Here is a 27,957-nt window from a genome sequence, read left to right as displayed (position 1 = left end):
CCTCGCGCGGACCCGGATGTGCGCCCGCCCGCCGCCGCCGCCGCGGAACCGGAAGCCAGCGGTGCGGGGCGCGGCGGGCGCGGGAGCCAGGCCACCGGCGGAGGCCCCGGCGGCGGTGAGCGCGGCCCTGCGGCTCGGGCGGGCGCCGGCGGCCGGTTGCTGCGCTTCCGCTCGCGGTTTCGGGCGCTGGGCGAGGCCGTCCCGGCCCGCGGCAGGGGGATGCCCGGGGAGGAGCGGGCGGGGCGCAGGGCCCGGGAGGGCGGGGGGCGGGGTGCGGCCGGGCTCGGGGCAGTGAGGGGCAGGGGGGACAGTGGGGGGCAGGGCAGTGGGCAGTGGAGGACAGGGCAGTGGGCAGTGGGGGGCAGGGGGGGCAGGGCAGTGGGCAGTGGGGGGCAGGGCAGTGGGGGACGGGCAGTGGGCAGTGAGGGGCAGGGGGGGCAGTGGGGGGCAGGGCAGTGGGCAGTGGGGGGCAGGGCGGTGGGCCGCTGGCGTTTAGGGCAGTGCTGGGCAGGGCGGTCGGGGGCCGGGCAGGGCGGGTTGAGGGTTTAGGGCCTCGTGGGGGGCACAGGGGAAGCGGGTTGGGTCAGTGCCCCCGAGGTGGCTGGTGAGGTGGAGAGCTCTGAGGGCCCAGTGCCTCCGGATGGCCCCTCCTGGGTGTGTGCCAGTCACCAGAGGGTGCTTCCCTGCGTTCTGTTCCCATTTGGGTCACCTGGGCTGGCACCGCACTTGTGCCTGCTGCCCAGCTGGACAGTGTGTCGGGGAGGCCATGGCCGCCACCTGGGGAGAAATTTAGTTTTCTGCTCAGCAGCTGAGACCTGGCGCTTGGTGTGGCCACCTTTTGAGGTGGCTGGACTGTGCCTTATCCGGGCACCCTGTCCTGCCCTGGCCAAGCAGGGCTGTGGGATGGGAGGGCCGCCCAGCGGCGTGAGTCACGAGCTCCAGGGCCTGAGTCAGTGCCCTGTTCCCTCCGGCTGGAGAGATAGTCATCAGAAACTCCAGGGACAGGGAAGCCACCGAGTGGGCTTCGGGCATTCCAGAATGCGGAGCTGGGTTGCCGGCTCTGGTTAGGCAAGCTCACCTCTGCTGGGCAACTCGGTTGAAGCCTAGTGGAGCTCTGAGCACTCACACGGCACGTGAGCACGGCTGGCAGTCAGCCCTTTGACCTGTGCCGCCCAGAAGGTGCTGGAATGCAGGAGCACCCGGTCCCAGGCCGCAGGGGTTTGCTCAGCTGCCTTTGCGTGGTGTCTGTGAGCAGGCCCACTGCCTGTGCCCAGGCCCAGCCCCTGGTGGCCTTCAGTGGCTTGCTGGGCTGGGTGCACAGAGGGGGCCTGGGCCTCTGTTTCCTGTGCCATAGGGGGAGGGCCAGGAGGCTGAGTGGGTCCCTGCCTGTCTGCCACTGAGTGTCTGATAGTGCAGCTGATCCCCCGGAGTCTCTGCGGCATGGGTTGGTGAGGGACGTTGAAGGGAGGTTGATGTCGGTGCTGCTGGATGGAGCGTCACCTTTTTCTTTGAACAGTAGTTTTCCTGACAGCTTTGTTGAGGTCCGTGCCCTCGCCCATTTAAACTGTAGTTCAGTGCGGTTTAGTGCGTTCACTGAGCATGCCACCACCACCACAGTCACGGTGGAACAGTTTCCTCACTTCAGAAGGAAACCCTAGAATGTGTGATTGTGGTCCAGCTCCTTGGGAGGCCCTTTGCGGGGGGGGGGGGAGGAAGCTCTCCACCCTGTGGCAGACCCTCTCGGCCCGCAGCCCTGGGCAGCCCGGTTGGCCCTCCCCAGCCTGCTTTCTGGGGTCATGGCCTTGAGCTTGGTGTTCTTTAGCATGATATTTTTTAAAGTTCTTTCGTATCATAGCTCGTGTTACTACTTTGTTCCCTTTTATGTATTTCTTTTTAAGTTATAGGTGGACACAATATATTTTAGTCTATGTGGTGCTGAGGATCAAACCCAGTGCCTCGCATGCTCTGAGCCACTACCCCAGCCCTACTTTGTTCCTTTTTATAGCTGAATACTATTCCCATGTGGAGTTAGAGTGCACGCTCCGCATCCCTTCGTCAGTTGGCAGACAGATGGATTGCTTCCATTTTGGGTCATCATGGATAATGCTGTTAGGAGTGTTCACAGACACGTGTCCATGGACCTGTGCTAGCTGTGCAACTGCTGGGCGTGTGGCACCAGGTCTCACTTGTTTTTGGTACTGGAGATTGAGCCCAGGGGTGCTTAACCACTGAGCCACACCCAGCCCTTTTTATTTTTTGCTGGTTCCTGAGGCTAGCTTTGAACCTGTGATTCTCCTGCCTCAGCCTTCCGAGTTGCTGGGATGAAAGGTGTGCACCACTGCGCCCAGCCCCAAGATTGTTTTTCAGTTATTTTCATGAATTTTTAAAATTTAAAATACCGAGAGAATAACGAGTGCAGACTGGAGCCTTCGCCGGCCGTTCTTGGGTCGCTTTTTCCAGCTGCTTGCTGTCCTCCCTGACAGCTACAGAGGCTGGGCTTTCCAGTGGGACCACGCGAAGGGAACGGACGGGGAGTGAAAGCTGGGGGCTGGGAGGGCCAGCTCCGCCTGCGCTGCTGCGGCGTCCTGCCTGTGGCCGGCTGGACCCTCTGGCTTCCTTGCCTCTCGAGGGCTGCCAAGTCTGACGTGGCTGGGGAACCGAGTGCTGCCCTGTGCGGGAGCCCAGCCTCCTCCTGCTCCACAGGCTGCCCCGCGCTGGTCTTTCCTCCCAGACCTCAGAGTGTGTCCATCGTGTTATCTCTAGACCCCGGCGGTAGAGTTGCTGTTCCCAGCCGCGCCCTGCAGCAGCGCCAGCCAGGTGGCAGCAGGCGGGCTCGGCCCTCGGGCAGTGTGCTGGGTCCGGGCAATGTGGCTTGGCCATGAGTGAGGGGCAGGTCCCCGTCTCCCTTCAGGGTCCGCTGCCAGCCGGCTGTGTTCTGGAAAGGCCTCTGTTGGCCCCGGACCGCTGTTGGCAGGTCTCCTGAGCGTCCCCCTTCGTCTCTTCACAGGTAGAACCGTTGCCAGATGCCTGGACACTGCTGGCCCTGTCGCTGTGTTTCAGGTGGAGTGCTGTGACCGGGAAGAAAGGTGCGTGCCCGGGGGCATTCTGATGCCCTTGCCCTGGATGGCGGGCACCCTCCAACAGGAGGGTGTTCTCCCAGTGGGCCTGCAGGGGGCGGACAAGATTGAGACCAGCCTGGGCAGCGTAGAGCAGAGAGGTCTGGGACAGAGGACTCGGAGGCGCTCCTGTGTCGGTGGGGACCAGCCTCTTCCCACTGTGCCCTCCTGCCCACTGGGAAGCCACTGCAGAAGAGATGAGCAGTGGGCTCTGCCGGATGTTCCTTGAAGAGTCTGAAAAAGTGACAAGCCGGGTGCCGTGGCTGTGCCTGTCATCCCAGCAACTCTGGAGGCTGGGGTAGGAGGATCTCAACATTGAGGCCAGTCTCAGTAACTTAGCGACACCCGTTTTCAAATTAAAAAGTGGCTGAGGATGCCGCTCAGCAGTAGAGGGCCCCTGGGTTCAGTCCCTGGTATGGGGGGAACAAACAGGTGCCCCTTCCCCTTCTCACCTCTGGTGCAGGGGGCAACTCCTGGCCCCATGGGACCCCGTCCCCTGACAGGGAGGCCCTGCCTGGGACAGTGTGGCATGGAGGGCAGGTGACAGGCACTGAACAGGCTCTTCCAGTCCTGTTGAGAGCAGGCCTCTCCGACGCCCTTCCGGTTTGGGACACCTGGACGAGGCTCGGTGGCCCGCCCCCTGGTGGCAGGTGGGTGCTGGAAGGCCCTGGGCCTTGGGAGCATGCGCCCTGCTGCGCCCTCGCTGCTCCTGGGTGCTGGCTGGATTCCAGCCCTGTGGAGCTGAGGGAGGGGCCCTGTCCCCAGGCCCGGGCCCAGCGCTGGCTCCTGCGGTTGTTTCATGGCCTGAGTGAACCACTTGGTTTTGAACCGGGGTTGGACTCGGGCCCTTCACCACTGAGCCACGTCGCAGCCTTTGTTTTTTATTTTGAGATAGGGTCTCACTAGATCACTGAGGCTGGCCTCAAACTTGCCATCCTCCTGCCTCAACCTCCTGAGTCACTGGGGTTATAGGTGTGCACCACCAGCTGAATTTTATTGAAATTTCTGAGGAAAATGGATCAATTATTTTTGTATAAAATTTTAAAAGACTTTTTAATTGTCAATGGACTTTATCTTGTTAACTTATGTGTGTGCAGTGCCAACAATCGAACCCAGTGCCTCACACATGCTAGGCGAGCGCTCTACCAGTGAGCCCCAGCCCACCTACAAATTTTTTTTAGGCTAGATTTTACCTTTAAAGTTACAGAAAGGGTCATCTTATCCGTGTCTCTCGAGGTGCCAGTGCTCCTGTGCTGGACCTCACAGCGGGCTGCTGTGGAGGGGTGTCCCTGCCGCCCGCTGGCGCCAGAGCTGGCCTGTGTCTGCTGCTCCCCTGGTGGGCAGTGAAGCCTGGTCTTTCCAGCAAGTGCAGAGAGCTCCTCCCTGGCGCAGTGTGCGGCTCGCCACGGGTGACCTTCGCACCGTTGTGGCCCTGTGCAGCCCGTGGTGGAGCTTTTTCTTGGAAAACCGTGCTGTCACTCAGGGGAGCTAGATCAGGGCATGGTCTCCAGGGGACGGAGGAAGTGCATACCCACCCCACTGTGTGGATCCCTGGAAATTCTTCTCATGAGTTGAAGCCAAGGAATGTTTTTGGTGTCAGTTGACAACCACATTAGAATTTTTTTTTTTTTTTTTTTTGGTACTAAGAATTAAACAGAGGCACTCGACCACTGAGCCACATCCCCATAAATAAAATCCCCTGTTTCGCATTTTATTTAGAAACGGGGTCTCAATGAGCTACTTAGTGCCTCACTTTTGCCGAGGCTGGCTTTGAGCTCGCGATCCTCCTGTCTCAGCCTCCCGAGCCTCTAGAATTGCAGGTGTGCACCACCACGCCTGAGAGGACTTATTTCCTATACTGATGTTGAATGCACGGCCTCCTGTGTACTGGACTAGCATGGCCCTGCCCCCAGCTATATCCCAGCCCTTTTATTAGACAAGGCCTTGTTAAGTTGCCCAGGCTGGCCTCAAACTGGGGATCCTCTTGTTTTAGCCTCCTGAGCAGCTGAGCTAGTCTGTGCCCTTGTGCCCAGTGAGGACTCACAGTACTGAGTTTCTTCGATCCTTAAGCTTCCCTTTGAGTCCCGTGGGGGGGCCAGCCCAGAGGCTGTGGCCCAGGCTGCTCTGTGGGCCTGGGGTGCTGTGTGGCCTCGTGACCTTGGCGCTACTCTTGCAGATGTGGAAGGCCTCTGCAGGCCACACCGTGGCCCTCACACAGGACGCCGCAGCAGCCGACGACTGGGAGACCGACCCTGACTTTGTGGTGGGTTCAGCCTGCCACGCTGCCCTGCCCCCCGGCTTCCTGGTCTCTCGGGTCGGGCTACTGGCCTGGGGCTCACCCTTGTTTCTCTGCAGAATGACGTCAGTGAGAAGGAGCAGCGATGGGGCGCCAAGACTGTGCAGGGCTCGGGACACCAGGAGCACATCAAGTAAGCCCTTGTGCGGACAGGCAGGGGTGTCATGTGTCCTCGCAGGGCCTCCCGCGGGGCTGTGTGCCTGTGGTGCACGCCCAGTCTCTCTCTCTCGGCGGGTGTCCGTGTGTGCAGGACCGTCTGGGCTCCCATCCTGGTCACTGTGGTGGTTTTCTTTGTGGTGACAAAATACCTGAGGAAAGACTTGAAGGAGACGAGACTTCTTTTGGCTCGGGTCTCAGGCAGAGCTGCTCACCGCGCAGCCGCAGGCAGAGCAGGGGGTCGGGGACAACTTGTAGCTCCGGGCTCGTCCCCAGGACCCTCTACAGCCAGGTTCCTCCCCGCGGTTTCCACCAGCTCCCTGCAGTCCCCCCAGCCGTGGGCCCTGGCAGGTCGCAGTCCAGAACCCCTCTGAGCACTGCTGCCGCGGGATTCCGCGTCGGCAGGAGCCTTGGGAGCGTGGCGGGTCCCTGCCAGGGCTGTTGCTGAAGCTCTCCTGGGAGCAGTGGCCTTGAGCCTACGCCCACCCGCCCTCTTTCCTGTTGTGGGGCTGGAGGTGGCTGGGCACTGCAGAAGGGTAGGGCCGGTGCTGTGGCCACATGTGAGGACCCTGGGCAGGAGGGCCAGAGGGCCGCGGGCTGGGCCAGTGCTGCCTGGCGCTGCCTGGCGGGGAGGTGGAGACGAAAGGTCTGCTCCGGGGTCTGGGCTGTGCTGGGCCCTGGTGCGGCGTCTGCACCCGCGTCTTCAGCTGGAGGCGCAGCCCGTGAGAGGCAGACTCCCGTGGTGGCTTCTGCAGAGTTTGATATTTCTGAGGTCGGGTCTCCCCTGGTGCCCTGCTGGTCTCTGGGGTCTGGTGATCCTCCCTGCGACTAGTCCCTCCCTGTTTTGCTCAGTCCCGCCCAGAGGCAGCCTGGGAGGGCTGCGCACAGCTGTGGGCCTTGCCTAGGCTGCGGGGACTCAGGTGGTGTCAGCCAGCGCCTCTCCGCAGCTCCCTTGTTCCCAGGGGCTCTAGAATGTGTTGGGGAGGACACGGACGGCTCCTGGGACTCACAGTCCATCCACCGATGGACTGTGAGGCGATGCCTGGGGTGGAGACAGTTCTCAGCCCCCCCCCCCCCCCCCCCCCCGCCCGGGTCCTTCCCGGATCTTGCAGTGGCATCTGTCCCTCCCTGCCCTGTGGGACATCTGGGTTTCCAGGCCTGGTGTGTATTCGGTCCACTCTCCTGGGCTTGCCCAAAGTCCAGGTGTGGCCTTGGTGTCTCTGGGGCAGACCCAGGAGGTTTTGACACATCTTGTGGTCTGTCTCGCTGTCCTTGGTCTTAAAACTAAAAGTGGCTTGTAGATGGCACATTCAATGTCTCATCTTTGAAGGCGTCAAAGTGCTGGAGCGCCTCATGCAGGAGCCAGCTCTGTGTGTCCTCTGGGCCCTGCCTGTGGTTGGGGACCGGGAGGGGGGCGTCTCGCTCCCTCTGGATGGTGTTTGCGGAGTTGCCCCCCAGCCTGCTCATCTGCTGAGCACACTGCTTCTCCATGCGAAGTTCAGGTAGCAGAGCTGCCTTGGGGGAGCTGGGGGTCCCCGTGCACCTCCAGGCGGCTGTCCCTCCCCATAGGGTCCCCGCTGGCAGGAGGACCATGAGGAGAGCCTGGGGTGGAGACAGTTCTCAGCCCCCCGGGTCCTTCCCGGATCTTGCCAGGGCGTCTCTCCCTCACGTAGGCAGCTGGGCGAGCCCCAAGTGGTGAGACCTCGCAGGCTGCACCACGGGTGGGGAGTCTTGTGTGTTGCGGCTGGAGGACAGGCGCAGGCCTGAGTGCTGTCCCTCCCTGTCCCTGCCTGTCCCTCCCTGCAGCATTCACAAGCTGAGAGAGAACGTCTTCCAGGAGCACCAGACCCTGAAGGAGAAGGAGCTGGAAACTGGGCCCAAAGCCTCCCACGGCTACGGGGGGAAGTTCGGTGTGGAGCAGGACAGGATGGACAAAGTAAGTGGCTGGGGCTGCCCGTGCCAGGCTCAGTGGCCTGGCTGGCACTCGGTGGTGGGCAGAGTAGCCCCTCAGCCTTTCTGTAGATGGAGCGTGTCGAGCTGTGTGTCTGCGGAGTGGCCTGTGTGCGTTGGACTCACCCAGGGAAGCCCCCCCTGCTTTTCCAGAAGCTCTGCAGTAGCGAGGCCCCGAGGGTGGTCAGTTCCACAGCCAGCTCTGGGAGCAGGACAGTCTGGGCACCCTGACCATGATCACCCTCATGGCCAGCGGCTACAGCTCGGGAGGCAGGGCCTGTCTCCTGGAGAGAAGCGGTGGATGGCGCGAGCACCCTGCAGACCTCCTTGTGGAGGGCATGTCCAGGCCCCCCAACACGGCTCAGCTCTGACTGGACGGGTGCTGCCCCTGCTCCAGGCAGGAGGGTCAGCCAGCCTCTGATTCTCCCTCTCTCCTCCCACGCATCAGGTGGGCATGGAAGGCTGTGGCCCTGTCACTGTCCACTGGCCATGTGGACTTGGGGGGCCGGGCAGCACCCAGAATTTGTTTAGAGCTGGAGTCTGAGGAAGCTGACCCTGCGGGAGAGAGACCTGGACGTTTGCTGGGCCAGCCATGGACACCCTGCTGCTGAAGGGCTGCCCGGGATTCTGGGAGAAGCCTGTGACACCATCAGAGTGAGCAGCAGGCTGCGCCCCCCATGCCCAGCCTGTGCTCACTCTCCAGGCTGGGGAGCTTCCGCAAGGAGGGTCTGTGACGGGGCGGGAGCCGTCCCGTGGCGCTGCTCGGTCTCCCTGCTGCTCGGGCTGGGCTGCCGTCCCCCTCTGCCTCGAACCTGCAGCCTGGGCCTTCTGTGCAGGGAACTCCTGGGGCCCGTCCTCCTCTCGCCCCCTCGCCCCCTCGCCCCGGCTGCCCTGCGAGCCTCTCCCTGCCTCTGCCACGTGGCCTGGCTGGGTGTCCCGGCTGTGCTTGCCTATGAGCTGCGCTCCGGCCTGGGCCTGCAGAGGGCCAGGCTCTTCACCCTTCCTGGTGGCTAGCCTGGTGCTTTGTAGGTGCTCAAGGGACTTTAGACTGTGCAGGGCTGTGCTCTGTGGTGTGTACTCAGGGTGCCCAGCCACTCTCCTGGAAGGGCACCCCATCTCCAGCTGGGTCCTGATCCTCAAGCAGCAAACCCCGTGGGGGTGCAGCTGCTGCTGAGCCCTGCCGGCCCTGGGGCCCACGTGTTGGGGTGCGGGCAGCTCTGGGCTCGTCGGAGCACCGTGGAACCAATCGTTTTTTGGAGGGTGGGGATACTGGAGATTGAACCCAGGGGCACTTAACCACTGAGCCACAACCCCAGCCTCTTTTGTTTTTGTAATTTGAGATGGGGTCTCACTAAGTTGCTTGGGGCCTCACTAAGTTGCTGACACTGACTTCGAACTCTCCATCCTCCTGCCTCAGCCTCCTGATCCTCTTGGATCACAGGCGAGAGCCACCGTATCTGGCTGAAACCAATCTCTTGTCAGATCCCAAACCTGAGTGTGAATGGCCTACGCTGCTTGGAACTTGCTTTCTCCAGGAACTGGGCGATAAAAAAGGTCCCCATGTTAGAATTGAGGAAAGTAACGCAGAGTCCAGCCTACTTGAGCAAGCACGTGTTTGCTAGAGGGGCCAGGACAGGAGCTGTCAGGGTTCTGGTGACCCCCATCTCTGCAGGCTGTGCACTTCTGGGGTACAGTGTGGTGGTCTGTCCTTCTCATCTCCACTGCACCCTAGAACCCGGACTCTCCTGTGGGGGCTTCAGGTCGGGGCTCTGCCCTGTGTGTCTGAGAGCAGATGCCATCTGCCGGCGGAGTGCAGATGTGGTTCTGGGGCACACGGGGTCAGTCGCGAGGGTGTCACTCTGGCTGTGTTAGACCTGATTCTTGAGATCCTTTGTGTTGGGACCGTGTGGGGTCCCTTGGCATGGCTGCCTCGTACGTTCCTTCACTGACTCTGGAGGCTGAGGGGGGCCGTCGGCCTCCAGCCTCAGCAGGGCCTGGAGGGAGACAAGGCAGTACGGCTGAGAGCGCTCCAGGTGGGAGGGCGTGCGCTGGTGGCCCCTGAGCCCAGCACCCGGTGAGCCCTGTTGAGGCCAGCCATCCAGCAGCCTGCCAGCTCCTGGGGGTCTGCGGCCCGTGGCCGCAGTGGTGATGGTGGTTGGGTGCGAGACCTGCGGCGGGAGGAGACGGACGTGGGCCTCCTGAGCCCTCCACACCCACGCGTGCCGCTTGTCCTCCGTGCCCATGAAGCTGCCCCTGGTGCTGTCCACTGTGAGCAGCGACTGTGGAGGGCAGGACAGCTTGGGGGCCCCTGTCCCTGCCGAGACTGTCATAGGCACCCAGAGGCACTGCCATCCAGAGGGCTTTGGGACAAAAGGCCTGGGGGTGCTCGTGAGCCCACAGACTGTGGTGTGCTGACCTGAACGGAAGGTCCTGCTCCTGCGCCTTCTCCACCAGGATGGAGGCTGTGGGTGAGCCCACAGTGAGCTGACTCGGTGGCACCAACTCCCTGCCGTGCGGCAGGTGCTTGGGGATCCCAGGGTGAAGCCTGCATTCCTAAGTTGTGTGTGTGTGTGTGTGTGTGTAAGTGCCCCCATTCTGGGGTCACATGGTGACGAAGGGAGCTCACTGTGCAAACAGTCGCTGCCTTGCCCAGTCTCCACGCGGGTGGGTTCTGCGCACGTGAATATGTGTTCTGCGCCTGGCTGGTCAGTGCTCCCCTCTGCTCTCCGGGCCTCAAGTGGGTCTTGGGAGTCACATGTGGCTGCTGGCCCCATGCCCTTTCCTCATCCCTGGACACATCAGCCTCTCCCTGCGCCAGGGCTGTGGTGTGGGCAGCCCTTGTGGAGGTGCAGTGCAGGTCTGCACCTGGGTGTGGAGAGCTCGGGCTGTGCCCCTGCGTGGGCAGGTATGTCTGAGGCCACCTGGGCTCTGGTGTGCGAGGCTCTGTGTGGGCTCTGTTGCAGTCAGCCGTCGGCCACGAGTACCAGTCGAAACTCTCCAAGCACTGTTCCCAAGTGGACTCGGTTCGAGGCTTCGGAGGCAAGTTTGGTGTCCAGGTGGACAGAGTGGACCAGGTGAGGGATGGCGGCGGGGTGAGTGACGGCCAGTGGTAGTGTGTGCCTAGCATGCCCAAGGCCCTGGGGGTGGTCTCCTGTGACCAGCGCCAGAGGTGCACCTGAGAGAAGCCTTGGGGGTGGGGGCCGTTCCTGTCCTGGACGCGACCTGCCACTGCTGTGTGTGTCCTCCGGGCCACTCACTGGGGTAGAGTGTGGTGTGCTCTGATGCTGTGGGGCTGCAGGGAGGGGCCTCTAGATAGGAGCTGGCAGAACACGTTTCCCTCCAGGGACACGGAGCGTGTGGGCTGACCACTGGGGCCAGGACAGTAGCACGCAATAGGCGTTTGCCACAAGGCTGTGGGAGCCCCGTGTGGGACACAGCCTTAGATTTGCCCAGGAGTGTGCCAGTAGGGACCACTGCTGCCCCTGCGCCCTGCGTGTGTGCCTCTATGCAGGGGACACTCAGAGCCCTTGCTATGGAGGGGAGGCCAGTGTGGGGGTGCTGGGTGCCAGAGCTCACTGTACCAGGGCCGTGGTGTCCTCTTGACCTGCGTTTGACTTAGGAGGCCAAAGGTCAAAGAACAAGGAGTTGGAGGTTTCAGAAGCTCCGTGTGTGTCATGGATTCAGGGGGTGGTCTTCGGGCGTTCGGAAGTGACTCTCCTCTTTATTCCCCAGTCTGCTGTGGGCTTTGAGTACCAGGGCAAGACGGAGAAGCACGCCTCCCAGAAAGGTACGCTGCAGGAGGCAGGCAGCACAGCACAGCAGAGGCCGGGTGGCCTGCGGCTGCTGTCTGGTAGGAGGGCTGCGGCCAGGGTGGCCGGATCATCCGGGCCCTGTGCGGTGGGTGCTCTGGTGGAGGGTCTGCTGGGCACCGCCCACGTCTAAGCAGGGCCACTCCTGTAAAGTCAGCTCCTCCAACTTTGGCAAAACCTGGCGACCTCCCTGAGGGTAGGAACCAGAGTGAGTCTCCCTGCTACGCAGCCGGGCCCCAAGCCTCTGGTGGCAGGTCTCCACAAGGCAGTGCGAGCCCAGGCCACCCAGGAGCGCAGAAGCGTCGCCTCCTGCACATGAGCCACGTCCTTGTTGCAGGCATCAGCTGCCGCCGGCTCAGCACTCTGACCCTGACTGGCCGTTCAGTTTTGAAGGCAGGCCTGCGGCGGCATTTCTGTCCACCAGAAGGACCTGCCTTCCAGCCTGCGAGAGCGCCCGGACCACCCAGCATCCCTGTGGGGAGCAGTGGTCGCCATGTTTGGGGTGCCCTGTGGTTTTGCTTAGTTTAACAAAGGCGGCCCTGTAGCCTTCCAGGGCTCATGCCGTCTGCCACTCTGCCTTCTAGACTACTCGAGCGGCTTTGGCGGCAAGTACGGCGTGCAGGCTGACCGTGTGGACAAGAGTGCCGTGGGCTTCGACTACCAGGGCAAGACGGAGAAGCACGAGTCCCAGAAAGGTGTGGGCGCTTGGATGGACTTCCTGTCAAAGTGGTCCCGCTGGGTACTCCTCGGCCCCAGGCACGCCCTTCTCAAGGCCAGGGCGGACTCTCCGGACGGACTGGTTGGCTTTCTAGTTTGAGTGCTGGGGTCGGACCCAGAGGTGCTTACTACTGAGCTGCCTCCCCGCCCTTTTTTTTTTTTTAATATCTTTATTTATTTTTATGTGGTGCTGAGGATCAAACCAGGGCCCCACACGTGCATGGCGGGCGCTCTACCACCCAGCCCCGGCCCCCTTTTTGCTTTTTATTTGGAGACAGGGTCTCACTAAGTTCCCCAGGTTGACCTTGAACTTGGGGTCCTCCTGCCTCAGCTTCCCGAGTTGCTAGGATTACAGGCGTGTGTCTCTGCACCCAGCAACTTTCCTTATTATTATTATTTTTAGTACCGGGCATTGAACCTGGGGCCCGTAACCACTCAGCCACATTCCTAGCCCTTTGATTTTTTTTTTTTTTAGAGAGAGAGAGTGTTTCAATATTTCTTAGTTTTCGGTGGACACAACATCTTTGTTTGTATGTGGTGCTGAGGATCGAACCCGGTCCGCATGCATGCCAGGCGAGCGCGCTACCGCTTGAGCCACATCCCCAGCCCCCTCTTTGATTTTTTTTTAAATTTTATCTTGAGACAAGGGCTCACTAAGTTGCTTAGGGCCTGGCTAATTTGCTGAGGCTGTCTTTGAAAATGTGATCCTCCTGCCTCAGCCTCCTGAGCAACTTTCCTTATTTTCAATGTCTGCTCAGTTCTTCATTCTATGAAGATTCCATGTCTATTTAACCATTTTTTGAGTAAATTTTAAGTTATTGATGATTTTCTGATATTAAAAATCTACAGCAGTTAATATTTTTGGACCTGTTAAAAAACTTGATCCCAGAAACAGAAATGCTAGGCCAAAGGGTGCTACATTGGTGGGTGCTGCCAGATGGTGCTGGAGCTGTGGCCTCTGCTGGCCCGAGCCCTATAGGTGATCCTGGAGGACCTGCCCAGGTGTCTGCTGAGGTCGCGGCTCATCTGGTGCTCACCCTTGCTTGGAGCCTGTGACCCGCGCCTGCGCCTTGTTCTGCTTGGCCTGCCTCCACGTGGCAGGTGTTTTAAACGACTGCCACCATTTGAAAGCCGAGTGCTTACGTAGGAAAACCTCAGGTTTCTTAGAAAAGTACAGCAGAAGACCCTCTGGTGGCCGTGGCCACACTGGCCTGGCAGGTTTGCATGGAGTGCCAGCCCCACGGGCACCGCTGCCTTCGCTCCCCTCTGCTGCGAGGAGGGGGTGCCAGTGGGCCTGTGGGCAGCTCTGCCATGGGCCTGCTGCTTTCCTGGGCTCCTGGGCCAGCACAAGCAGTGCTCCTCAAGCCTGGGTCAGTCCTCTGCAGCACAGGCTCACTGGAGCACATCAGGGTCCTCTGGGACCTGGGGCCCTTTCTCTCGGGACTGACCCCAGAATTTGCACCATTGACGTCTCTGAGGGTCGTGCTTCAGTGTGAAATTGGTGTCTGGAGGCCTTTGCTGTGCGGAGCTGAGGTTTCCGGAAGGTGCTCCGTGGGCGCCCTGTGTCTGGAAGGTGCTGCTTGGGTGGCCTATGGTTGCTTCCACTGATGAGGCAGAGACCGTGAAACCCTGGGGCCCTCCCGGGTACGGAGCCTTCAGTGACCACTGCTGGCTGCCTTCCGGGATGGATGACCCTGGTCACTGACCTGCTGTGCCTGTCCCCTGCGTGTTCACTTTCCTGGACATGCGTGGCCCCTTTGAGTTGCCCTGTCTCCCTGAGGCTTGTGACTGGTGCAGTCCTTCCTGAAGGTGCCACGACCCGGGGTGCCGTGGTCCTGCTGCAGGTTTCTCGAGAGCACCTTCCTTGGTTCTAGATTACTCCAAAGGCTTTGGTGGCAAATACGGAATCGACAGGGACAAAGTGGACAAGAGTGCGGTGGGCTTCGAGTACCAAGGCAAGACGGAGAAGCATGAGTCCCAGAAAGGTGGGTGCCCCGCAGCCCTGCCCCACGTCCGCAGGCAGGTGTCCGTCACACGTCTCTTGGGCCTGTACTGCTGATGGGCAGCTGAGGTGGGGTGGGACCAGCCCAGGCAGCACAGTGAGCCCTGTAGAAACAGTCCAGACCTGGCTCTTAGCAGGAAACCTCATGTTTACACTTCTGTGGCTCTCACACCCGTGTCCCGCGTGACTCTGCGTCACGAGGCTGTGCTGCTTCTATGGGGCCTGTGGGTTGTTTCCTGCTCCTCCACGTGGCCGTCCCCACAAGCCCTGGTCATTCAGTGGTCGTGTCCTGCTCCCCTGCGTTGGAAATGAGCTTGCGCCTGCGGCTGCTGACGCTGCTCCGTGGCTTCTGTTGTGCACGTAGACTATGCGAAAGGGTTTGGAGGAAAATTTGGTGTGCAGACAGACAGACAAGACAAGTGTGCCCTTGGCTGGGATCATCAGGAGAAACTGCAGCTGCATGAGTCCCAAAAAGGTACCGTCCCCTTGCCTGGCTCAGGTCCCTCCCCGCATGCGTGTGTTCACTCCTCGGTCGTCTGTGTCACGTCTGCCGTGTGTCCACGTGTCGTCTGTCCTCACTGTGGGAATCTGTCCCACGTCTCGCACCCCTGAGGCAGAGCAGTGACGAACCCCTCCTCCTGGTGGGTGCCAGAGCTGGGTTGGCCCCCCGTGCCACGAGGCGGGTGCCCTAGGTGTCCCCACCCTTGCCGTGGCGCGGCAGCACCAGGCTCCCAGCCCGCGGTGCTCGTCGGTGAGGTGGACTGTGGCTCGTCTCCTTCCACAGGGTGTGGAGACCCTTCCACGGGCGCTGGCCCTGCGTAGCTCCAGTGGGTGGGCAGTCCCTGGCGTTGACGTGTCTCTCCTCACGAGACGCGTGCGTCAGCCTGGAGTGGCCCTGCGGAGTCTGTCCTTAGCTTCCCTGGCCGCGCCCGACGTGGCCTGCTGTGTGCCTGTTCTCGAGCCCTCGGCCACCGTCGGCCCGAGCTTGGCTGGGCTCTTGCTTTCTCGAGACGAGGTGTCCGACCTTGGGCCATGGCGGCTCTGACTCACCGGCTTCCTCTCTGGTTCTTCTCCCCACTGTCGCTCTGGACTTGCAGAGTATAAGACTGGTTTTGGAGGCAGGTGGTGTTCAGTCCGAGAGGCAGGACTCCTCTTCTGTGGGGTCTGGTCACAAGGAGAGACCAGCCCAGCACGGGTCCCAGCAAGGCACCATTGCCCCCCGTGCGCCCCTGCAGTGCATCCAGTTCCAGCACAGGCTTCGGGGTTCCCCACGGGTGCTGCTGCGTGTCTCTGGGTGGGTGGCTGCTGGCCGCCGTGGGGTCCTCGGCCCACTTCCACACTGGGAGCAGCTCCCTTCCTTCCCAGTTCTCTCTCCCTCCGACATTATCCAACCTGCCTCGATAGAGACGTGAGTCTGCAGGGCCCTCCCTCCAGCTGCACGGTGCGGTCAGGTCTTGGAGGCACCCCAACCTGGAGTGCCGCCCCACGGAGCCCAGCCTGTTGCCCCTGAGCGAGGGAGAAGGCAGCAAAGGCGTGGGACAGACGTGTCACGTGTGGTCTCTGTGTTCTGTTTGTGGTGGTGTTTTCTGGGCAGGGTTGAGGAACCATCCACATGTGGCTTCTGCACAGAGCCATGCCGTGGTGCTCGGAGCTGGAGGAAGACGTTTCTAAACAGACCTCCGCTGTCTGAACAGCCGGCACATTTTCCCTTAGTTATTCCATCCTCTCGGAAGCTGGGCTGTGTCACGGGAAGCTGGACACGCAGCCGGAGGAAGAGCGGTGCTGGGGCTGGACAGCTGCGGCTCAGCTCAGGCCTGGGTGGTGGAGGCGCTTTGGGTGGGCCTGGCCGACAGCATGGAGGTGGCCGGCGGTCCTCTGTGGCATGGAGGCCGTGTGACAGTGTGGCTTTTGTGTTGGGCGTGTGTGGCTGCAGCTGGGCCCTTTGGCCGGTAGAAGTTCCACATGGAGTTTTTTTTCTTTTGAAAAGCAAGAGAGCAGACTGCGCCCGAGCCCCTCTAGTGCTCAGAGCAGGCGTGCGGGACGCAGAGCGCAAGGCCCCTGCGGGTCGGAAGACTGCTGTCGACCTGGCGCTGCAAGGCCTGTCCTGTGCCCCCTCCTTGGCCTCCTCCCGCCAGCCTGCCGCCTTTCCCCACCCGTGCCCCGGGAGAATGCGGGCAGCATGCCGCGCCTCTGCCCCGGCCCCGCCTGTGCACTGGACACCGAGGTGGACGCAGAGCTGGCCTTGCCAGGAGAGCCCGCCTCGGGGCTCTGTCTGCTCTGGGCGCGTCCCTGCTGTCCCCGGCCTCTGCATGCCCTGCTGTCCTGCCCCTGCTAGAGTCAGTGAGTCTCCGTTCTGCTGCCTTGCAGACTACTCCAGAGGATTCGGCGGCAAGTACGGGGTGCAGAAGGACCGCATGGACAAGGTACGGCTCCGAGACCGGGGTGTCGCCCTCTCCGCCGGCAGGAGTGTGGGGGCTCCTGGGTGTCTGTGGAGCTGGACGCGCTGTGGAGGTCCTCTGGTGGGCACTCGGCTCCTGGTTCTGGAAGTGCACCATCGGGTCGGGCGTGTGCTGACACACGGTGTCCTGTGCTCCCTGGGCAGAGAGCGTGGCCTGGAGGCTGTGCCTGTCCCTTTCATGGTTGGGTCTGGGCCAAGGCAGCTCCGTGCTGGGCCGTGGCCTGGTGCAGAGTAGCTGGGCCCTTGCTGGAACTGGGTTGTCTGGGTGAGGGCCTCTGGACGCCTGCCTGCGTGAACTTGGACTGGTGGCCTTAGGTCAGGTCACTGGCCACTTTGAAGAGCTCAGGGCCACGTGAGGTCTCTGGTCAGAACAGATCCTGGCCATGGTTACTGCAGAGGCCTGTGGGACAGTGCAGGTCAGGGGGTCTGTCTCTGTAGCCAGGAGGCACACTGCTGTGGCATGCTGTTGTCCTCGCACCAGGCGTCCACTCCCTGGTGCTGGGTGTCGGGCCTTGGGAGCTGGTCTGGAGCCGTGAAGTGCATCCTTCAGGTCTGCACCCTTCTCAAGGCCGTCAGCGCTGTTCGAGACCCGCGGGCTCCTCGAGAGCCCATGGGTGCCCCTCCTGGGGCTGCGGAAGGTGGGGCCGTTCCCTGAGGCCGGCGGCCCTGCCCTCCCCCTGCCCGCTGGGCTGTGCCTGTTCCCTCTCCTTCTTCCGTGCTGCACTGGACCCTGGCCACAGGTGGCACTGCTGGCCTCGGAGCTCTGCTTCCAGGGCCCACAGCTGACTTGCCCCAGGACGGCCCTGGGAGCAGGGCAGTGGCCCAGGGAGGGGTCCCGAGGATGTGAGGGTCGGAGCCTAATTTGAAGGGACGGGAGTGGCCCTGGAGGGGCTTAGCTGGAGGGGCACGAGGGGGTCTCGCCGAGAGGTACCTGCTGGCCTCCTGGTGGAGACTGGGCTGTGAAGAGGCTCCAGCTCCGGGCAAGTGGGGCTTTGGTGGGGAACGGGTGGCCAGGTGTGCGAGGTACGGAGCCGCAGGCTGGGTTGGGCTCCCAGGCCTGGGAGGAGGGGGGAGTCAGTGGGGCTGGTGCAGCCCTGGAGACCTGCGGCCCTGTGGAGTTGGTGGCCTTAGGAGGGCTGGGCAGTGATGGAGGAGGCCGGGTGACGGAGGAGCTGAGCTGGGGCTCCTGTCTGGGGCTGAGGCCCCTGGGAAGGAGGGGGAGGAGCAGCGGGCGAGTCAGATTGTGGCTTTGAGGTCGGGAGTTGCAGTTCCGTTTTGTGGTGTCTGTGGTTGCTGTGGACGGTCATGAGGTGGCCGCTGGGCTCCGAGCACCCAGGGAGGAAGTGCTTCCGTGGGCCTGGCGCCGCCTCCCCAGCCCTGTGGGCGGGGCCCTGGGTGGAGGAGCCTGGCCGGGCGCCCCGGGCGTGACCGGGACCCGGCTGGCCGCCCCAGGAGCGAGGTGGGTTGCTGAGGACGGGTCCCGGGTGGTCCCTGTGGCGGCCGTCAGGGTAGGGTGATGACCTCATGTTTGCTGAGGTGCCGGCGGTTCCTTCCCAGAGAGGAGGGAGGTTCTTCCAAGGTCACCATGGACAGGCAAGTGACTCAAGGTCAAAAGTGGCTGCCCAGTGGACCCTAGAGCCAGCTGGACTGGGGGAGGGAGGAGGAGAGGCTCCAGAGGGCAGCGAGCAGGGAGGCCGGGGCTGTGGCCCAACCTGGGCGGGCCACGCGCTCGCTGGGGAGGAAGGCTGAGCAGTGAGGTGGGGACTGCGGTGGGGACGGCCGACCTGGGTGATGGCAGGGGGCCCAGAGCAGGCCTGTAGAAGCTGGGGAGGGCCAGCACCAGAGGGTCCTGACCTGCCGCCCTGTGCTTGTCCCAGGAGAGGCGTGTGTGGGAGAGGAAGGGGTTGGTGGTCTCCTGAGCCTCTTGGTCACAGACAGGCTGAAGTGGGCCCAGGTGGAGACCTAGTGCCCAGTCTCGGAGAAACTGGGCACCGGCACTGGCGTCCATCAACGCTGCCGGCCTGTGCCCAGGTCAGCCATTATATAGCTGGTCTTGTGTGTGGGACAGGGTTGAGGGTCCTGAGGGTGGGGACAGCTGGCCTCCAGGCTTGTATGTGCCCAGGGCTCTTCCCCTCAGAGGCTTCGGGAGGAGGTGGGGGAGGCTCAGGAGGAGCCCTGAGGAGGCCTGCCCCTGCAGTGTGAGCCGACTCGTGCCCAGCAGCTAGCGTGTGCACGTGTTTCCTGGCCTCTGAGGCAGAGGGGACAGTTGTGGGCTGCCCAGGGTCTTCTGGAAGATCTGGGGCCCTCGACTTCTGTGAGACAGCAGCTGTTGCTGTGCACCGAGGGGAGAAGGGTGCCCTCCTGATATCCTTCCCGACTCCCTAGAACGCCTCCACCTTTGAAGATGTTGCGCAGGTGTCCCCTGCCTACCAGAAGACTGTGCCTGTTGAAGCCGGTGAGTCCTGCGCAGAGCCGAGCTCCGTCAGGGAAGTGCACTGGGGAGGAGGTAGTGCCGGAAAGGAGCCAGAGACAGAGAGGCACGTGGGTGCCTAGAATGAACTCACAAGCAGGGTGGGGACCCTCAGGGACACAGTTAAGCCATCTTTGCTTTGGGCAGTGTCTATCAAAACAGGCCTTACAACATGCTATTTCTGAAGGTGCCCCTTAAAATCGCAGGACAAGGCCAGGTGTGGTGGCACAGCTATGATCCCAGTGACTCAGGAGGCTGAGACAGGAGGATCGCAAGTCAAGGCCAGCCTCAGGAACTTAGTGAGGCCCTGTTAAAAAAATAAGAGGTGCTAGAGATGTGGTCCAGTAGTACAGTGCCCTTGGGTTCAGTCCCACTCCCCATACCTGGAAAAAAGAGCAAGCCAGAGGTCACTGTCAGTTCACTGCGATGCCCTGGGTCACTTGACAATTTTGGAAGTCACTGAGGCCCCAGAGAACCCCCACGATGTTGGTGAGACGTGCTGATCCCTGCTGTGTCACAGATCAGCAGAGGAAGGTCTAAGTTAATCCGTGTGAAGGTGGAAGACCACGCATGTTTACCTAGTAGCCTTCTTTGTGAAAAGTAGCGGCAGCCTCTCCGTCTGCCATCTGTCCCGTGCAGTAAGTCAGGCTGTCTGTGAATTCCAGCGGGGCTCGTGACAGGCAGGTGGGAAGGGAGGGTCTTGGCAGCCTTGGGGACATGACCCGTGTCCTGTGACACTCCTCTGAGGCTCACCCCGGGGACACGCCGGCTCTCTGGGTCGAGCTCGTGCAGCCTGGGACATCTTTCATCGCACAGAAGAACTGCACCCGGCGCCTCTGTCCCCGCAGTCTGCGGGACGCTTGTGCTCCGAGGCAGCTGTGGTTCTCTGGACGTTGTCCGTTGGCAGCGGACGCTGTGGGAGCGCTTCCTGACAGCTCTTCCTGACAGGGCTCTGCTCTGTACTCTGGAGGAAGTGGCTGCGGGAGACCCCGTGGCTGTAGTTCACCTGCTGCCTGGAGCCTTGGAGACCCTGTGCCCTTGGCCACTGGCAGCTGCGGCTGTGCGTGGGAGCTGAGGCAGGAGGGTCGCAAGTTCAAGGCCAGCCTCAGCAACTTAGCAGGGCCCTGGTTCAGCCTGGTGCCCAAACCCAAAGGCACAAAGAGTCTGTCTAAGGTCAAGGTTTATTAAAGTCAGTACTTTTCCTGCCTTGTGAAGGTCAGTGAGGCTCGTCTGTTTTCCACCCCTGTGGGCAGTGGGAAGGATGACTGGTGGAGCAGGGCTGGAGTGGGCAGGGGGCCCTGAGATGCCACTGGGCTCCCCCTGGTGGGGACAGACAGCTCTCTGGGTTCCTCGCCCTGGCGTGGCCAGCCTGGACGGGGCCCGGAGGCAGACGGGCTCGCACCTTGCTCTGCAGCGACCAGCAGAACCAGCAACATCAGAGCCAACTTCGAAAACCTGGCCAAGGAGAGAGAGCTGGAGGACAGGCGGAAGGCGGACGCCGAGCGAGCCCAGCGGGTGGCCAGGGAGAGGCAGGAGCAGGAGGAGGCCAGGAGGACACTGGAGGTGAGTGGAGGAAGGTTGCTGTGCCTGGCCAGGGTGGGGCCCCGCGCTGTGCCAGCCTGCCTAGCGGGGCATTCCAGAGGTTCTTGTGCAGAATGTGTCCACCCGAGGTGGAGCTTGCCGGCCCATGCCCCTGGGTCTGGGGCTGTTGGCGGTCTGCCTCTCAGAGCCCAGCCCCTGACCCACGGGAGGGCTCACGTGAGGAGGGAGGTGTCTTCTGCAGACCCAGTCTCCATAGTCCTGTCTGCCGCTTCCCTGTGGTCCTGGAAGTGGACTTCACTGGACGAAGTGGGTGTGGGCTGGGCATGGGGCACGGAGGTGAGGACCGCCTTTTTCTGAAGCATGTCCAAGACAGGCGCACGTCTGGGCTGGGCCCTGCTCAGCCCTGCTCCCCGGGCACCTCCCTCAGCCCTGGCAGCCGTGGGTTCTGAAGTGCAGGACGGAGGAGGCTCTCCTTCCCTGCCTCTCTCCAGAGGAGCGTCTCCCCCAGAGAAGTGGTCAGGGCTCTCAGGAGCCTCGGGCAGAGCCGCGGATGAGGAAGTGAGGGTGCAGGAGCTGGCCATCCTGGCACCGGAGGCGCTGTGGGCACGCCCTGCCGCCTGGTGCCAGCCGCCCAGTGGAGTGGCAGCCAGCGGGAGCTGGGTGACTAGAGCTGAAGGCCTCCTCCTCAGTGTCACCGGGGAGCTTGTCTTGGTTGCAGGACCCACACACATGCTTGCTCGCCGCACTCTCTCCCCGGACCTTGTCCTTTGGCGCTCGCGCCCTCCGCACCTCGGCTCTGGGGTCAGCCCCTGCCGAGGAGGGTCAGGCTCTGTTGTCCAGGGAGGTGCTTCGGGCCTCGGGCTCCCCTGCTGTGGTGCCCTCTTCCTCCCCTCAAGCTCACACCCAGGCCCTGGGCGGAGAGGCCCAGGAGGAGGGTGCTGAGCCCTCCCCTGGCAGGAGGGCCTGCAAGAAGCTTGGTCTCCCTGGTGTCCAGCCCCGGGCCAGTCCCTACCAGCCTGACTTGGGAGGGTGTGGCCTGCAGGTGTGTTCTGATCATCTGGAACCCACAGCTGTGGTCACTTATGGCTGCAGGCCTGGTCTTCTCCCGCCCAGGCTGGTCCTGCCCTCCAGGACTCAGGCAGGACCTGAGAACTCGTGGCGACCTTGTGGCTGGTTCTGTGTGGCCAGTCTTGGTGATGCGGGGCTTGTTGGGCCACGTGAGTGAAGAGAACTGCACTCGGGGTCCCAGGGCCAGGGCAGTGTTCTTGTCAACAGAAGACAGTGTTACTGTTGTCCCCCGAGACAGAAGGGCGGGGGGGTGGAGTGGACAGATGGGGCTCAGACCCTGCTCTGCCGCTGCCTGCTGGGCGTCCCCAAGCACGCTGGGCTGGGCTGTGCAGCTGCTGTGGTCTCCTGTGGCTGCTGTGGCACCTGCACTCACATCTTGAGTTCTGGAGGTGAGGGATCCCAGTGTCAGCGGAGGTGCACTCCTTTGGGTCCCAGTGGGTCAGGGCCTGTGGCAGCATGGGGCCCACTGATGGCCCAGAGTAGTCCCCCATCAGACCCTGACCCTGCCATGTCTACAGGGACCCTTGCATGTGGGGTGGCAGTCAGGCCGGGCTGGGGACCGTGCAGTGCTGTGTCAGCCCCCAGGCTCACGCCTGCCTCCGCTGGCAGATGTGCTCCCCACCTGGGGCCCCGGGAGCCCCCACCTCACGGCCTCCCCTCAGCCCGGCTCTCGTCGAGTCCTCAAGAAGAGGAGGGCAGAGGGGCTCCCTGTGTGGCCACCGAGGCCCTGGTGCTGCCGTGGCTGGAGGCGTCTGGCCCTCCTTTCCTGGGAGCGTGAGGTTTTCTGCTCCTGTGCCAGGCTAGGGCCTAGGCCGTCCTCTCGGGCAGCGTGGGCAGGTGGCTCACTCAGCCTGGCTGCCGTGTCCACTGCAGGAGCAAGCCAGAGCGCAGAAGCAGACGCGCCCCGCGTCTCCCGCTCCGCAGCCGGCCGAGGAGAGACCGCCCTCCAGCCCTGTGTACGAGGTGGGTGTCCCCGTCAAGGTGTGAGTGAGGCTGACTTAACCGTCCCCCCCCCCCCCCCCCGGCCTTGCCAGCATGAGTGTCCTGTGGCCCAGGGTGCTTCCTGGCTCTGAGAGCTGTGGGGGCACAGTGGCCTGGTGTGCGCACTCAGGACTGAGGGTCCTCTCCCTGGCACCTGCTGCCACGCCACCCGTGTGGGGACTTGATCCTGGAAGCTCCCTGGTGGACGTGGCCTTGAGGTGTCCCACCCAGCCACTGTCTCCCGCTGGACCAGGTCTTGAGCGACTGGTCCCTTAAGGAGGGGCGGCCACATTCTGGGGGATGAGCAAGTGGGTGTGTGGTGGGAGGCCCTTGGGGCCACATGCCTTGAGCTGGCTGCCACCCCTGTGGTCGCCTTGGTGCCAGGCCATCTTGCCACCGGGAAGCCGCCTGGCCAGTCCTTGCCCTGCACCCTTCTGTGCCCTCAGTGCCCAGGAGGAGGTGGACGCCGTCCTTGGCCTCCTGGGGCTCTCCCTGCCTGGTCACCCTCTGTGGGTTCTGAGCCGTCTGCCTGGTGCTCTCGGACCCTCTGCCAGCCCCCCTCCTGGGCACCTCTAGAAGGAGCCTGCTGAAACCACCCTTGACCTGCAGCACAGGGTCCAGTGGGGTCCGGAGGGCACAGGCTCTGAAGCAGCAAGGTGTTTGTTTCCCATGAATTCCCAGGGAGCCTGGTTCTCCTTGGTCCCCTTTCTGCCCTCCACACTTGCTTGGCACAGAACTGTGCTGTCCACTCGCAGTGCTGTCCCGGGCAGTGGGCTCTCAGAGCAGGCTGGTTGGCCCCAGAGGGAGGTCTGGCAGCAGAGGGGGCCTCTCGTGGCCTTCAGCCTCTCCAACCCAGGACAGAGCAGCCGAGCCTGGGGGGTGGTGCTGGAGGGGCAGGTTCCCACTAGCCGGGGAGGCTCGGACCGTGGGGTGCTGCGGCCAGGGCCGCTCCTGGGGGTGTGTCCTGTCCTGCTGTAGCTAGGAGGCCGCCTGTGCTCCTCCCTCACTGTGGCAGTGTGGCTGCTGCTGTCAGATGCGCACATGGCCCAGGAAGTTCCCATTTCCTGCCCCCAGGACGCGGTCTCCTTGAAGGCAGAGCCTGGCCACAGAAGCCCCGTGGGCGAGAGCAGCCCTGAGGCTGAGTACAGCACAGAAGCTGCAGACTACCAGGAGGTCGGCGGCCAGCAGGGCGTGGCCTACACGCCGGAGGCCACCTATGAAACCACAGAGGCCCCCAGCCACTACCAAGCAGGTAGGGTCCTGTGCCGGCTCGCCCTGGGGGAGGGGCTCCCTGGGGAATCCCACCCTGCGCTGTTCCCGCTGACTCTGTTCCTCCCTGGGATGGGACTCCTCCAGACACTGCAGTCCCCGGCAGCAGCCAACCCTGTCCTGCTCCCAGGGGGGTCCCTGATGTACTGGGTGGGGGCAAGGCCAGAGCAGGGTGCCTCTCCTCCTGGGGGAGGCTGGTCTTCTCAGCCCGATGGTGCCAGGGCAGCCTGCCTCTGCCATGCTGAGGTTGGCTTCGCTGGACGGGTGTAGACTTCCTTCAGCTCCAAGGTCTGCCTTGAGCTCCAGGTGGGCAGCTGGGCGCCTGGTCACCTCCTCCCACTCACTTTCGCAGCGCGGAACCTTTCCTCCCGTTAGTGTTTTAATTGTAGAAGTTAACTCTGAACGTGGCCATGGCGCCTGTTATCATGTCCCCGGGTGGTGTCAGAGCTTGGAGCCTGTGGACGTGGCTCTGGGAAGCCGAGTTCTCAGCCTCCTCCTCAGCCTCCTCCTGGAGGCCTGATCCCTGCGGTGTGGGCGCTCTCCCTGGAGGAGAGCAGGGCCGGACCCGGTGGCATGCCCACCTGCTCTTGGTGTGCTTGCAGAAGACGGCACCTACGCCGAGTACGAGAACGACCTGGGCCTCACGGCCACTGCCCTCTACGACTACCAGGCTGGTGAGGCCCGCTGCGGGGGTGGGGTGGGGGTCTTCCTGTCTGGGGGGGCTTGGCTTCTCCGGGGAGAGTGAGGCTTGTTCGGGAATAGCATTAGCGCTCTGGGGAGGACGCGGGGCAGTGCCCGGAGTCCCCGTGCCTCCCTCAGTGCACTCCCTCTCTGCGACCCATGAGTTCCCAGGGAGCTGCAGGGACCCTGCCACCCCTAAAGACCCTGGTGTGCATTTCCAGAGATCAGGGATGGGGTCCTACCCCGCCAGCAGGGAGGTGACACCGCCGCACACCCAGTTCACGTCTGTCCTGTCGGGGCTGGTCCCCGGGCTGGTCCCCTTGCTCCCCGGCCTCCCCAGGTCTGGGCAGAGGCTGTGCTTTCAAGGCAGGGAGGGAGGCCAGGGGAACTGCGGGCGCCTCCCATGCCAGGCTGCCTGGCGCCCTCTGGGACCCAGGTCCACAGCACCCTGTGTTCTCGTAGCTGAGCGCACAGCCCCGCTGGGTGGTGCTGTGGTGAGGCTCCCCTGGGCTCTCACCTCCTCCGACCCCCAGCCTCCTGAGAGCGTGGCCCTGGCCCCTTCCTTCTGCACAGGGCTGGCCTTGCTCGGGAGACCCTTCCCCCAGCTCTGCTCCTTTCTGTACCCCGCTCTGCATCGGGCAGGTCTTCAGAAGACTCCCACCCAGCCCATCCGCAGGCTGCCTGGCACTCCCCTCCTACCTTTAGGACCCCTTCCTGGCCGTCCCCCACCAAGGGCCTGCCCCGCGGCCCCTGACCTTAGGCGGTGGCACCTGGCAAGCTCCTGCAGGGAGGTTAGGAGGAAGGCCACCTGCCAAGGAGCACGGGGCTGGGCGTAGCATTGCGCCCCAAGGGCCCCGCTGGCTCTTCTGGGGAATGACGCTGTGGCAGATTCTTGGGGATCCTCCCCAGCCCTTCCTCCAGCTCCATCTGCGCCCTGGTCTGCGCTCTTTCCCCAGCTGGCGATGACGAGATCTCCTTCGACCCCGACGACATCATCACCAACATCGAGATGATCGACGACGGCTGGTGGCGTGGGGTGTGCAAGGGCAGGTACGGGCTCTTCCCTGCCAACTACGTGGAACTGCGGCCCTAGGCACCCTGCGACGCTGGCTGGCACCAGGCCCACACTACAAGTCTGCCTTCTCGGGGTTTGGGTTTGGGGTTTGTATCTTGGTTTCTTTTGTTTTTTTTTCCTCGAGGGTGGGGCGGGGTATACACATTACGTTTATATTTAATACTTCGGCTGATGCTTTTGGAAATGTTTATGCCACAAATTTGCTAATATATTGTAATCATGTTGCTTAGGAGGAGGCGGGGCGCGTGTCCTCGCCTGTCGAAGGTCTTTGTGCCGAGTCAGCTGTCACGTGCAGCGACCTTGGCCTGTGGTCCTCGGGGCTCAGTAGGCATGTGCCACCGAGACAGGCAGGAGCCTCTGGCCCTGTGTGGCTGCCCTGGTGGAGCAGGAGCAGGAGGGAAGGGCTGCCGTGCCGTGGAGGCACACGGGAGCACGGGCTCCCACCGGGTCCATGCTGCGCTGCCCGACAGCAGAGACCCAGCCTTCTCCTGAGCCACCCCTGGTCTTGTCCTTGCCTGTGTACTCCCTGGCACCCTAGTCCCCTGGAGGACTGTGGTGCCTCGCCTCCTGCCCCACGTGGCGTGTCCTTTGCCGCTCTCCTGAGAAGGGGCCACTACGAGCCCCAGCGGCAGTGCTGGGCTCAGCCTCAGCTGCTACCAGATTGCCTCGCAGCCCTGGGTCCGGGCCTGACCTCCGCCTCTGGCCAGGTGGCCGCGGGAGGCCGGGCCAGGACAGAGCGAGCTGTCATTAGGGAGCTGTGCTGCTCCTGCCAGAAGGCCACGTTCAGCTCCCGCAGAGCCCGACTGGCTGACCCGGTCAGAGCATGACTGCGGAGGAGCTGCGTTCCCGCCCTGGTACCCGGGCAGCTGTCCTTGGAGCTGCCACCCAGCCTGCCCCATGTTCATGTGCAGGGCAGCAGGGGGTGGGCCAGCCTGGTGGGGCCACAGTCCAGCGGATGGACGGCAGGAGCGTCTGGGCTCCCGGGCGCATCCCGGCCAGGGCGCTGCTCGCGAGGTGTCTGCTTTCCCACGCAGACTGGGTTTTGTATGCGACTCGTTGTCAGTACCTGAACCCTGTAGCACCCTCGTAGGTTTGGCTTTTTTAAATCAAATATTCAGAATAAACTTCTTTCTGACCCACCTGCTGTGCAGTCTGCTTGGGCCGGGCGCTCTGTCCTCGGCAGAGGTGGCTTGCTTCCTTGGTGTCTGCACCGTCTGCTGTTGGGCTGGCTCACACCCGTCGTCAGCAGCTCAGGCCAGTGCAGGGCCTTTTTTACAGGGTGTGCTCCTCAAAAGCACTTTTATCCAGGCGTGGCGGTGCACACCTGTAATCCCAGTGGCTCAGGAGGCTGAGAAAGGAGGATCACAAGTTCTAGGCAGGTCTCAACCAATCTAGTGAGGCCCTAAGCAGCTTAGTGAGACCCTGTCTAAAAAAAAAAGGTGCTCTTTATAAGCTGAAGTCACCAACTCCTCATGCGAGGATTCCCAGGGAAACAAAGCAAAAACTGCTGGGTGAAGATTGTTTCTGACTTGCCACTCTCACATCTCGGGTGGGTGCAGGTAGCCAGAGGGGTGCTTTTCCTGGAGGGACAGCCCGTCAGTCTGAAGGAGGCAGTGGCCCTGGGCAGAGAAGCTGGTGGCTGCTGAGAGCCAGCTCCAGGACCTGTCAGGCAAAGCTGCGGGTCGGTGAGGAAGCAGCCGTGGTGAAGGGGATCCTGATCTTGGGAAGCCCCCGAGAGGGGCAGAGCTGTGTGCCGTCCACAGCCAGCTCCACGGTTGCTCTCCTTGGGTGGCGCTCAGACCGCGGGGTAGAGCAACACGGCCTGAGGCTCCGTGTCAGGCCTTTCCTCCTGGAGGGAGTGGAGCCACCCCGTCATGCAGCCTCCCCCGTCCCGGGGGCTGGGTGTCACCGCTCGTCCTGAGGTCCTGGTGGAGTGGCCACTGCTCTTCCTGTCCTTCATGTCCTGCTGGTCTCTGGAGGCAGGGCCTGCAGCCCTGCTCTGACCTGGCTGTCCTGCCTTTCTCCCTGTGGCCAGAGTGGTGGCCTTGGCTTCCAGGCTGACTCAAGGGTCTGCTGCAGCCCCAGGGTACAGAGTTGTGTCTTCCTGCACCTTAGGAAGTGCACCGGCCGCCATGGTCTACTGCCCTGGGCCTGGGGCCCTCCGCTGTGGCCTCGTCTGGTGAGAGCTGATTGGTGGTTTCCGTGGGGTTACAGGACCTGGGGACCCTGGTCCCACTCCGCCCCTGCCTTGGAGCCCAGGCTGAGCTGCTGCTCCCTCCAGCCTGAGCCGCCGTGGCACCCCCACACCCCGAGCACAGTGGCTGCTCCTGAGTATTCCTGGGCTCCAAACCTGAGAACCAGCCTCCT

The 27,957-nt window shown here is 62.7% G+C and overlaps 1 protein-coding gene across 1 annotated transcript; it reads left to right on the top strand.

Moving 5' to 3' along the window:
* Cttn (cortactin) lies at positions 1–26,729 on the top strand. Its single transcript, XM_046444930.2, has 17 exons — positions 1–115; positions 3,008–3,086; positions 5,293–5,379; positions 5,472–5,545; positions 7,375–7,504; positions 10,482–10,592; positions 11,251–11,305; positions 11,912–12,022; positions 13,919–14,029; positions 14,411–14,521; positions 16,414–16,469; positions 18,890–18,959; positions 20,389–20,537; positions 22,458–22,547; positions 23,640–23,817; positions 24,437–24,508; positions 25,472–26,729. The coding sequence occupies exons 3-17, from the start codon at positions 5,293–5,295 to the stop codon at positions 25,606–25,608; spliced, it is 1,542 nt and encodes a 513-aa protein (XP_046300886.1). The 5' UTR covers positions 1–115; positions 3,008–3,086; the 3' UTR covers positions 25,609–26,729.
* The last annotated feature ends 1,228 nt before the right edge of the window (positions 26,730–27,957 follow it).

The sequence above is a fragment of the Marmota monax genome, unplaced genomic scaffold (genome assembly GCF_021218885.2).
Source record: "Marmota monax isolate L192 unplaced genomic scaffold, Marmota_monax_Labrador192_F-V1.1 WCK01_AAM20220418_F8-fsc00038, whole genome shotgun sequence".
Lineage (NCBI taxonomy): Eukaryota > Metazoa > Chordata > Mammalia > Rodentia > Sciuridae > Marmota > Marmota monax.
The sequence above is the reverse complement of the archived record's forward strand: the minus strand, read 5'-3'. Positions and strand labels throughout refer to the sequence as shown.

Coding starts and splice junctions, on each gene's coding strand:
- Cttn (XM_046444930.2), top strand. CDS start 5,293: ATGTGGAAGGCCTCTGCAGGCCACACCGTGGCCCTCACACAGGACGCC. Junction 7,505..10,481: donor AGCAGGACAGGATGGACAAA/GTAAGTGGCTGG, acceptor GCTCTGTTGCAG/TCAGCCGTCGGCCACGAGTA. Junction 11,306..11,911: donor GAAGCACGCCTCCCAGAAAG/GTACGCTGCAGG, acceptor TCTGCCTTCTAG/ACTACTCGAGCGGCTTTGGC.